General features: G+C 41.5%; 2 protein-coding genes across 2 annotated transcripts in view; both read left to right on the forward strand.

The window, feature by feature from the left end:
* The window catches only part of rpl15 (ribosomal protein L15), a 332,935-nt gene that overhangs the window by 229,130 nt on the left and 91,662 nt on the right, over positions 1 to 12,143 (forward strand). The window lies entirely within an intron of this gene.
* LOC141755043 (ubiquitin-conjugating enzyme E2 E2-like) overlaps positions 1 to 12,143 on the forward strand; it is a 74,922-nt gene that overhangs the window by 14,766 nt on the left and 48,013 nt on the right. The window contains exon 3 of the mRNA XM_074614603.1: positions 632 to 682. Within this exon, the coding sequence (XP_074470704.1) occupies positions 632 to 682 (51 nt within the window). The remainder of the gene's footprint in view (positions 1 to 631; positions 683 to 12,143) is intronic.

Raw genomic sequence — 12,143 nt, forward strand, 5'->3', positions numbered from 1 at the left:
TTAGTTGACCAATTGTCGCAGCTCTAAAATATAGATATTTCAAGAACACCATGTGGAAAAAAACCTGGAGTGAGGTTGAGAGGATTAACAGCAGCATTTATAGCTGACTGAGTGATTGTAAAGTTTAACACCTGGCTACAGGATCCTTGTTGGCAAATCACTAACATAGTTGTTATGTAATGAATACTTAACCAGGGAGAAATCTGACCTCTCTACGGTCTATTCATTAAACCCTTTTTTATGTGGAAACGCTCCTCACAGCTCCCCGAAAGCACGAGGAGGGCTGAGACAGGACCATGATCAGCAGCCAAATTAATTATGTGATATGATTCATTTTTCCGACATGCCCTTTTTGACATCAATATCAAATTCATGCCCGTGCAGTTTAAAAAAAAAAAAAAAAAAGGCAAATATTCAGCCGTGCATCCTCGTGTTGATCTTGCGTGACAGGAATCATTCCTGTGTTCAATCGCGGTGCTCAGCAGCTCATTAGAAAATCAATGAGGTATTCAGTGTATACGCTTACAGATTGATTTTTACATGTAGGATTTATATAACTGTCTGTGTTTTCTTTTTGTGTGTGTGTGTGTTTGAGACTGTGATTATAACACAGATCTTCCTCTCGTTTCAGAATCCAGAAAGAGCTAGCAGAGATAACCTTGGACCCGCCGCCAAATTGCAGGTAGGAGCCTGTTGATTGTGTGTTTTAAAAGGGCTATTTTCTCCCGACACCTGAGGCACTTTAGTGTGTGTGTGTGTGTGTGTGCGAGTGTGTATGAGCCTGTGTGAATGGATTGTGCCGGCTCAATGAGTCACATGAATAACATAGGTGGATTATTGTGCACCACTGTTTGCTCAGGCTGAAGCGTAATGAATGGACCTTGTAAGCAGTTCTGAGGCACGAAAAAATAAATTAAATAGATATCTGTGCCATTGACCTGATTGGCAGTGTTTACCATTAGGATCGCTGTAGCAACAGTGCTGTGTTTGCTCACACTCCCTAAGGGTGGGAAAGGCACTCTGCTGTGGCCCGACTGGTTTATTTTCCTCCGAGCGTGCAGGTGAAAGACAGAGGTACGCTCCCGCCAATCAAGATCTGAGTAAGAGCTTTCATTGTGTCGGGTTTACGTTGAGTCAGCATTCGGTATTCTTCTTCAAACTGATGACTTTAGGGAGCAGTGTTAGAGGGCGAGGGGGAAGGTGGAGGTTGACTGTGAGCGGTGCAGTGCAAGGCAGCAAGTCACTGAAGTCCAGGCATTTCCTGTCGGAGCTGAGAAAGCAGGGAAACTCATTGATGCGTGGACGCTCACAGGCTAGTAGACTGAGAAATGTCGGTCACAGCTGGGTTTAGTCACTCCACATGTTTTTACCCCGATGCGCCGATCCAGTGATGTCTCTTTCAAAACCAATCCTCAAATTTCAACTCAGCGCTCTTTTACCCAAATTTATAATCTATAAATCTCACCGTGTGAAACATAGTAGGATCACTCTTATATAAGTTAACATGAGCCTGTAACTTCTTAATTAGAAGTGGAGACATTCATACACTATCATACCATTTACACCTCGTTTCATCATAGCACTGTGTACGTACATGAGTCAACCGGAAATTTATTAATTCCGCAAAACTAAAAAAATTAACTCCTCCTTACGTTTTTTTCGGTCTGTAATAGGGATGCACCGATACCGGCATCGGGTACCTGGTCAGATACTGTGCTCATGTATTCGTACTTGTACAAAACCGCTCCGATACAACGACACCGATACCACTTTACAGCAGTGTGACGTTAATCTCTCGTCACCATCTTTCGGGGCCTCACGCTCCACCTCCCCGACAGTGTGGGCGAGACAGGCCGTTGGTGCGCCCAACCCCGCTGGGCAGGGATCCCACCTCAGCCGCTGCACGCCGGCCCTCACTTTCATTGCGCCACGGGGTTTTGCTTGCACCCTCTGAGTAGCGCGTGCATCAGACTCCTTGGTCCGTGTTTCCAGACGAATTGGGTTGGTTGTCGACAACGCCACAGACCCTTGGCGCCTTTTACGTGGGCCGTGGCACAAAGGGGTTGGGGCGCACTTAGGACAGTCCGCCCCGGTTGACAGTCGCACCGGGAGCAGGGAGCCCCGTCACGGTGCACCTTCGCCCCGAGCCTTTCCAAGCCGACCTAGAGCCGGTCGCGGCGCACCGCCTCGTATGCGGGACGCCCCAGCCTGCTGTGTGTTGCTCACACCCTCCAGCTGGCTGTTAACGAGGGTCTTTTGGCACAGAGAAGTACTCGTATCGGTACTCGGTATTGGCGAGTACCCACATGTAAGTACTTGTACTATTACTCGGTCTCGGTGCATCTGTAGTCTGTAATTAGCCTCGAGTACGTTGTAAAAATGTAACTTTTGCGACAGAAAATAGACAGACCGTATGCACCATGTGCCACGAGAAGTTCAGATTTTATGCTAACTTCCTGTGAAATTAGCAAATGAATAAACTGATTGAATACAGGTCTATTTATACATGTTTTTCGAAGTGAAAAATTCAACGGCATATTTAGCAGTTTTGTGAACTATTTTGTGAAGACATATGAACCAAAATATGCCCTCTATGTTACACAACTAGCTTGCTACCAAAGTTAGCTAAATATGCCGTTGAACTTTTCACCTAGAATTTTTTTTTAGAAATGTGACTCATCTAGACTGGACTGCGAAAAACAGACAGTAAACAGTTGAACACTAGGGGGCGTAATCCGAATACTATACGGATTTACGGACAAAAACAAAACTGTGGAAACGAGGCATTAGGCTTGTGTTGTTCCTAGACAGTTTATAAGATTGTGTTGCTATAATAAATCAACTTCAGATATATTTGTACCATACCCTGACCCAAGGGCAGAAACACCATCATGTTCAGCTCGTCTAATATATGTAACATGCACATTTTGTGCTGTAGGAGTACAGGTGTTGCGTTCAGACCTTGCAAACTGTTCTGAGCTGCTGTGATAATGACAATAATCGTCCGCATCCCGAGTCATTTAGATTCATTACGCACTTCTGCAGCTCTTCATCTAATCATGTCAAATGAACATGGCTCTGTTTATCTTCTTGTTTCTCATAAACCAAAACCAACTTGCTTACTTAAACTAACATTACATAATGGTTAGGGTTTGGAGTTTATAGACCAAACAACGAATCGATTAATTGAGAAAATAAATGGACAGATTAATCAACAGTGAAAATGATCGTTAGTTGGAGCGCTAATAGGGTTTTAATCAGGGATCCACAATTGCAGCATTTTTTTCTTCCAATATTATGATACCTAAACTCATACTGACCTGGCATATTGATAAATAAGGCAATATTATATACCAGGATTGCAGTGCCACTAAAGATTTAGTTGGTGTCTCTCAATGAATTTACCTAAGTGGAAACACAGATTTTTTTAAAATGATGTTTATGAACAAAACTGTATTTAATGTGAATCAGTCACATCTGGCAGTTACCCCGATCTGCTTCATTAGGTAACCGAAACCAATCCAGTGGATTGCATTAGTGCTTCTCTAGATTTCACTCCTGTTGCTAAAACATCATCGTTCATTAGATGTAAATCCAGCCCTTATTTTCAGAATCAGTATTGTGAAAAAGATCTCTAAATCTAAGTGATAACCAGCACAACACTGAAGCCTGATTTGAGATTTCAGTCATCAATCACCAATCAGATTTCTGTTCTGCCTCTTTACTAATTAGATCACTCATTTCACGAACAATAATTCCTCCTGCAACAGTGTGAAATTTGACTTTCGGATGATTGCAACAATTCAAAGCTTTATTTTTTGTGAAGACTGTAAGAATGAACCTCTCAAGTGAACAGCTGCATCCCATTGTTTTCATGGATTATGTGAACTCTTTCTCTTCTATTGTAACATTTGACAAATGCTACATGTTCAGCACCTGCTGGCTCTCTATGTTAACTCATCAAAATGATGTAACATCTTGAAAAGCTTTAGAAAAAAAGAAGCCATTTCCCCTGTGAAAAGTTCATATCTGCAGACAGCTACATAAATGGAGATTGAGCCTCCTCACCTGTCACAATAGAACAATTGCTCAGCCACGCTGCCTGCAGTGTTAACGCACAGCCTCAGTGTATTTTATCAGGCGAGGAACGACAGAAAACCTGTTTTTATGAAGGTGCTATCTGTCACAGTCGGGGACAGATCTCCTCGGCACGTCGCAATCTGTTTGTCGGCGCTCCGATCTCAAAGACGGGGGCTAATCTGGCTGAAGCCATTATGTCTCCTGACAAAGGGGCCAAACAGCAGAGGGGGGAAAAGAAATTTCATGGGCACACGTTTGTATAGAAAATGACATTTTTTGTGATTCCTTGAAGGATGTCCACGCTGAAAGGAACCCTCGTGACGAATGGATTGAGCTCGGCTGCAGCCGGGAGTCCTCAGTCATATGTGGAAAAATTAGGCTGCTCGAGCGTATTTCAGCGGCAGCCAGAGATACGAGCCGGCGGAGAGGCACGGCGCTACTTGAAATGTAGATTTCTGTATTCATATGCCCCTTGGGGTATTTGCCTCAATCTAACAGCTTCCCGATTCCCCCCCTCCTCAAGGCTGTCGCATCCCCCCGGTGTTTGATTTACCTACACGTTTCACCACAACAATCCCGATTCAGTCTTCTTTTGTACGATAAGCGAAAGCACAATGTGAACATTAAAAAAAAAAACTTCTGCCGAGATAAATTCCCGTACTGTACCTCCTCGCGCGCGGTGTCTGTTTGAACAAAAGGCACCACGTCTCCGCAGCCCCTTTCTTCACCTACTAATTGATCTGACAGTGTTAAATAGGCTGTGTTGGCTGAAAGACATCAGATGTGAGGGGTTGTGAACGGACGCTGTGATGCAGCTCATTACCCCACAGGCTTCAGCTCTTTTTTCCCCCCGCCAGAATAAAGCACAGCTCATGATCACAGCCGCTCCTACAAAACATCCTATCTGACTCAATTTCTGCATTCCCCTCCCGCAGTAGAAGGATACTGTAATCTCTCTTGGGAATTAAAAAAAAACAAACACCTTTAACTTTTACTAAGACATCATGGCTTGTTTTAGAGATCATTTGGCTTCATTTAAAAAGGATTTTTTTGGAGTCATATGAGGAAATATTTTTCATCATTCTTTTTAATCATCTTTGTCACCCTGCCAGAGAGTAATTAATTGAATGTGACAAGCACTCTGGAAGGGTATGTAAATAGCCCCCACACCAGACACGTTATATTAGCCCGGTGCTTGGTCGGCCTTCCTGGCTGTGTGTGTGTGTTTTCAATAATTACCATATCCTTTCATGATAGTCCTGGCAGCGTTTTGATAAGAATCCCCCATCGGCTGAGGGGAAACAATGTGTGGTTTCCAAGGGGGAATTGGCCACGCTCTCTCTACTCTCACTGTCATTCATACTGTCTCTCTCTCTTTCCTTCTTAATCCCAGCAAGACTTTGTGTGTTCCAGACGAATATCGGTGACGATCTCAAGATTTGAAAGCAATAAGGCAGATGAAAGTGTTGCTGCAGAATGGGTTGAATGAGGGAAATGTAAATTCATCCATGACTATCAGGTTGTAGATATGATTGACTCAAACACAACTCTGCTATCATTGTGATGCCGTGACGCGATGGTTCACTTTCAGACAGGCGAAAAAAACATGTTGTGAATTATTTGTCATTTAGGTTGATCCAGACGTTCTGTGCTGATTTCATAATTAATAAAAAAAAGAACATGGACTGGACTGGTGTGTTGTTCCGACCCATTCTCGCGGGAAGGCGTATAAATAGCACGACATTACAAGGACATTCCTCGTGTCATGAGGTCACATTTTAGGCTTTTTTTGTGCCAATTTCAAATTAATGACACATTTATTATCCGTTCAAAATGTACCTTAAAGGGAGATTTGTTAAGTATTTAATACTCTTATCAACATGGGAGTGGGCAAATCTGCTTGCTTTATGCAAATGTATGTATATATTTATTATTGGAAATCAATTAACAACGCAAAACAATGACAAATATTGTCCAGAAACCCTCACAGGTACTGCATTTAGCATAAAAAATATGCTCAAATCATAACATGGCAAAGTCAAGCCCAACAGGCAACAACAGCTGTCAGTGTGTCAGTGTGCTGACTTGACTATGACTTGCCCATAACTGCATGTGATTATCATAAAGTGGACATGTCTGTAAAGGGGAGACTCGTGGGTACCCATAGAACCCATTTTCATTCACATATCTGGAAGTCAGAGGTCAAGGGACCCCTTTGAAAATGGCCATGCCAGTTTTTCTAGTTTCATAGGATGCCAGTATCTTCACTCTAGCTTTAAAACTGAGCCCGCTACAACTCCCCTGAGTTATTGGAACTATGGACAATCATGCAATTAATCACGATTAAATATTTTAATCGATTGACAGCCCTTGTTTAAACACTATAACATTGACATAGGCATGTATATAGAAAGATTGAAACTTATTTTTGGTTCAGAAACATTGAGATTCAACGTATCCCTGGCATTTTACAAAGCCAACATTTCATTCTGGGAACTGGGTTAAAGAAGAGATACATTCAACTGAACATGTTTGCATCCATTACATGAACATCAGTCATTTTACTTTCAGTGGTTGACAAAAGCTGGGGTCTATTCCACTCTGTTTGAGGATGATGATTATCAAAAGCATGTGACATGTAAACTGTGTGAAGGCAGGATCGTAATAAACAAATCAGTGTTTACTTTGGTCCCCGATAGTTGACATTTTGTGTCTTTTTCAAATTCATTTTTTGTCCAAAAGTCCCGTCTGGTTATTGCAGGAGAGTACTGAGATGTCTTCTGTTTTCCTGGTTCTGGTCTGGCCAGCTGGACAGTGGAAAGTAGTTTGACTCTGAGTCAAGTTTTCCTTATTGCTGCTTTTTTCCAGAATTTACAGACAACTTTTGTTTTAGTAAAAGGCAGAAAAGATATTTCATTGGTCTTGGTGAGGTATACAGTGGTCATACATCTTTCTCTCATAACTTTGTGTTTTGTGAGAAGCATCTGTCTCTCAGCAGCTTTAACAGCTATGAGAACTGTAATACGTCAAAGTCATAAATAGGAGTCCTGTATTAGTATCATTTATAAATATTTCTCAAGTGTCTAAATGCTGCCACAAGACAAAATGTAAAGGTGTCAGTAAAATGGACAATATGAATTATATTCCCCTCACTTTGCCCTCAGTAGACTCGCAGTGATTGACGGAGGAAAAATTAGTGGCGGATGTTATTGACTCCTGAGCTGTGCTGCCTGTCAGCTCCTTTCCCGCTATAATAAATATAAAATACATATAAATGGAGCTTTTACTACAGAGACGATAAATCCAAAAGCAAACAAAGTGTACATGTCAGAACCAATGTTATCCATGGACTGTGAGACGTCTTCTACCAAACAACCATTCAAGATAATTTTTTTAAAGCGGGGACTTAATGGATTAAGTGGCGTTGTTGGCCACTTCTGAGACTTAAATCAGCAATTTAGATTCACTTATAACTGGATGTAATGCAGGACTCTTTTCAAGAGGTTCCTGAAAACACAATCCATTCATAAAATACACTTCAATCCAGTAAGAAACTCACAGGAACATACTTCCCATCATAAAAAACATTTATAAATCTGATACGAGGGATGCACCGATCCAATCTTTTCTCACCAGATACTGATTCCGATACCAGCTCTCTTCATGCTGCAAATTTAAAATCAGCAAACCTCTACATGTGGAACTGATAACAATCATTCTTTAATGTCCGAGGTAATATGATGCTGTAACTGGAGACAATCATCAACATCAACAACATCCTTGTGTAGGGCTGCTTGATTATTGCAAGAATCATAATCATGACTATTTTTGGTCAATATTGAGGTCACGATTATTTAACACGATAACTCATTATCTTTGGGGAACATCATGCATTTATTGAACTTAAAAAAAGTGGATTTTCTTGAACTTTAAATGTAATACAACTGAAAAATTTAAAAAAAATAAAATAAAATAAGCAAATTGCATGACATGGTTGGATTTTTTTTAGGTCGTCTAGTTTCATATGATACCAGTATCTTCGCTATAGCTTTAAATATGAGCCCGCTACAGCCTCTGAAGGACAGTATGTCGGCCCACCGGCAGGCTGTTTTGACAGTATTTAGCTATAAATGTATTGTCAGATATTTGACAGAACTGCAGCTCCTTATCTGCGGTCCAGTCCCTTTCCTCTGGATTGTTTGGGGTGAGGTTGAAGTGGTTGTGTGAAGTGAAGTGGTCTGGCCTGTTAGTTCAGGTCTGTAGTCCAGCCCTGCAGCATCCCAGCGAGCTGCTGTAGCTGTAGTGGTCTTGTCAGATAAATGGGAGGAGGTCCAGTTTGTTATTAGGAAACATCCCGCGGTGAAACAGCCGGCTAGTGGGCACACCAGCTGTTCAGCCAGCTACTCACCGTTCCGACTAAAAGCTGAATTTGTTCAGACACGGACACCGAGAGGAGGGGCGATGCAGTCTAAATGTAATCACGACGGCGACTTAAATATGAATCAAATGATTACTTCTATTAAGTAAAGGCTGTTTAAGCAAGCAGTATGGTTGCAGCATGCTGTGGCGTTGATAATGACTATGTAGTTCAGTGGAGGCTGTGGTTTTACTGCTGAGAAACACCAGTGTAGCTACTCTGTAAGCTCACAGATTATAATAACAATCAGCTGTTGTATGATAACAATGCAGTCTGAGATGATGAAAACAAGGTCGCTGTATTCCTTTACTTTGTTGCCACTGATCTTTGTTTATGATGCCGACTTTAAAATAGCTGAAATATTTCCACAACACGGCTCTTTTATCAGAGCTGTCTTCTTCATTCGAGCTCAAGGTTACAGCTCCGGAGACGTCCTCACTGTTACTGACAAGGACACTCAACCTGCTCGTCATCCCCCCTCGCCTGTGTAATATTAGAAAGCACTCATGCTGTTAGCGATGTTTACTTTGACGGTTGACTTAGTGTGTGTCACTCGATAGCAGCTGTCAAAGATATTTTTTTTACATTTTTCTCAAGAAAATTGAAGAGACAATTGCTTTTTAAGATGATTTATTTATTTGTTGGGCAGAAATGGCAAAATGTTTTTATGAGCTGTATAAAAATCCTACTCAATCTGCTTTGAGAATTCTCCACTAATAATCCACTAGTAACATCTAAATATTAAGGGTGTATCGCGATTTTTTATTATTATTTTGAAATCGATTCTTTAATGCCAGAATCGATATATTTGCTTCATTTGAGTCTATGTGGAGGTAGAAGGAAGTTACCGCTTTTATTGTTGTAGTCTGAGTAACGTGACGTCATATCCGTTCCGTATCCTTCAACCAAAACAAAGCCGAAATTAGACAGTAAAAAACGTCAGAGGGTCTGCGTGGATACAACCTGCACCCTCACATTTTAAATCCAACATGGTAAACACTACACATCCAGTAAAGTATGGAAACATGTTGGGTTTCATACATTACCAGGAAAAGCAGAGCTAGACATCACAGCTAAAGCTGCATTCTAACTCTGTCATGGACAGGAAAACGCTATCATATCGCGGTAACGTGGCGGTCGAGCCGGCCGTCACTCTCATCTCCGTGGTCAAATCAGCCGGAGCTACAACTGTAGAGCACCCATATACTGACATTTATGTTAAATGCATTCAAACGGCCCCGATGGAGCTGACCATGGATGGATAAAGAGAACGGAAAAAAAGTTAACATAAATCGTAATATCGAATCGCAACACTTGTAAAATTGCAATATTTAAAAATTGCAATACATATCGAATCAGCACCCAAGTCTCGTGATAGTATCGAATTGGGAGATAGATGTATCGTGACAGCTCTACTAAACATCAGTTTTACACATTTAGAAGTAGAATATAATATAAAACACTCGTACTCTGTGCAGTGTATAATCCGTCTTGTGGTACTTTCTTATATCTTACAAACAATAGCCTAAAAGAATGATTCAGACAGATGCACACAAGCACACACAAGTGGACCATTCACTCATCCCAGTGACTCTATCAGGGATGATGTGGTTGTACGTCTAATGGAACATTTATTACAGTATTGGTGCTGCTTAGGGCCACTTTGTTCTGCTGTAAAGGATTTGAACAAGCTGTAGATATCATGATCTGTCAAATCACTCCAGATTTGTGCAGTGATGCCTGCTACATGGGTAGAATCCCCGGGGATTTGGACCACAAAAAAAGAAAAGAAAGAGTTTTGGAAAAAATCATTGTCTTTTAGACTCACAGATTGTTTGAGGGAGAAAAATGAAGAATAAAATGGAAAGTTGAGCTGAGAGTGACAGAGAGAGACGTACCCATCTGCTTCAGAGATGAAACAGAGGAGGCCCCTTAAAGATTTCTGCAGCCCCCCTGCAGGGAGACGGCACTATGGAAATACTAATTATTCTCCATCTCTTCAGCCAGCTTTGCTCTCCCACTGGCTGACTGTGAAACCCGTTTTTAGTTTCACACCTTGTGCAGCTCTCACTCGCTTTACATTCCCCACCCCATCCTTATTACCTTGCATACCTTTGCTATCAAATCTAGGTGCTGCAGTATTTTCCATTCGTTTCTGTACAATAAGAAAATCATCTCAAAAGGCGACCTCTAGCTCAATTTAGAAGAAAAGCTTTAATATTAAACTATATAATGCATGTCGCCTTTATATATTAATAATGACTTGTAGATACAGAAAGGAAACATGTGGAGAGAGAGAGAGAGAGAGAGGAGGATGACATGCAACAAATGTCCCTGGCTGGAATCAAACACTTACAGTTACATGGTATGTGTCTTAGAGGGCTTTCACATCAGGCACCCGGGCCTGGATCTGAGTACACTTGACCCCAAAGTCCAGTTTGTTTGATTAGTGTGAACACCGTGTACCGTACACTTGAAAAGATGATCTCGAGTACGGATCACATCAGGTGTGAAAACCAACCATACCAAAACACGGAGGTGGACTACTATTTAACGCGAGTAGAGTTGCAAAGGCTCTATGCCGCCGTTCTCCTCCGAAATCTGCATACGCCTGCGGCACCCGATCTCAATTCATCTGAACTGCACTACCATGGGGGGTAAAGCCGAAAGGCAGGCGAGAGGGTAATTCTTTACAATGACTTTGTTTACACGCACGCTAATATTCCACTATTATTCGGAATATGACAATATTGTGAAGTTGATACGGGTCATGTAAACAGCATATTCTGTTTGGATATTCTGAATTAGGCTTTATTCTGAATGGAGCATTTTCTGATTAAGACATGTGGGATATTCTGATATTATTCAGGTTTTAGGAGCATTCTTTGGACATGTATACAGCACATTCAGAATATGCGTCTCAATTGGTTTTTTTTACGGCAGTTTGCGACACACAGCCTCTTGCCGGTTTACAGCCAGCTCTGTTCGTTGAACACAAACCAACTAGCCGACGGTTTTGCAGAGATGCATGCCCCAAAAGAAAAGCCCACATTTCTGGTCGGAAGGAGAAACACACCTACTTTTAAACATCATGAAAGACTTGGATATCTACAGGTTTTTGGATACACGCAAATATCACAACCCCGACCTTTTCAAGAAGGTGGTTGAAGGAATGAAAGAGGGAGGCTTTGTTTGCACGGTCAAACAAGAGTATGAGCAAGAGTCAGAGTATGCACAGCTGCATGTAAACGGGAATATTAGTGGAGTATTCAGTTTCATTAGCCATGTAAACAGCTTAGTAGGAATACGTTTTTTCAGAATAAGAGCAAAAATTTAATATTTTGTGCATGTAAACGTAGTCAGTGTCTCCAAAATATAAACATTAGGGCATAATGGGGAGGTTAACTCCATGTATGAGCTTGGGGATCTTGCGATTGGGTAATGCTTTTCTACACTGTAGCGGCAACATAAACAAATGTCACATAGATGGTGACTGAATAGTGTACTCAGGTTTGAAACAACATTACTAATGTGAAAGCTGACCAGCCAATCATACCTAATATGAAAACGCCCTAACCGCTAGCTCACCAGGACAACCCTAATGTTAAAACGTTTAATCTATGGTACTATTTAGAGTGGATCCAAT

Source organism: Sebastes fasciatus, chromosome 17, assembly GCF_043250625.1.
Source record: "Sebastes fasciatus isolate fSebFas1 chromosome 17, fSebFas1.pri, whole genome shotgun sequence".
In the NCBI taxonomy this organism is placed as follows: domain Eukaryota; kingdom Metazoa; phylum Chordata; class Actinopteri; order Perciformes; family Sebastidae; genus Sebastes; species Sebastes fasciatus.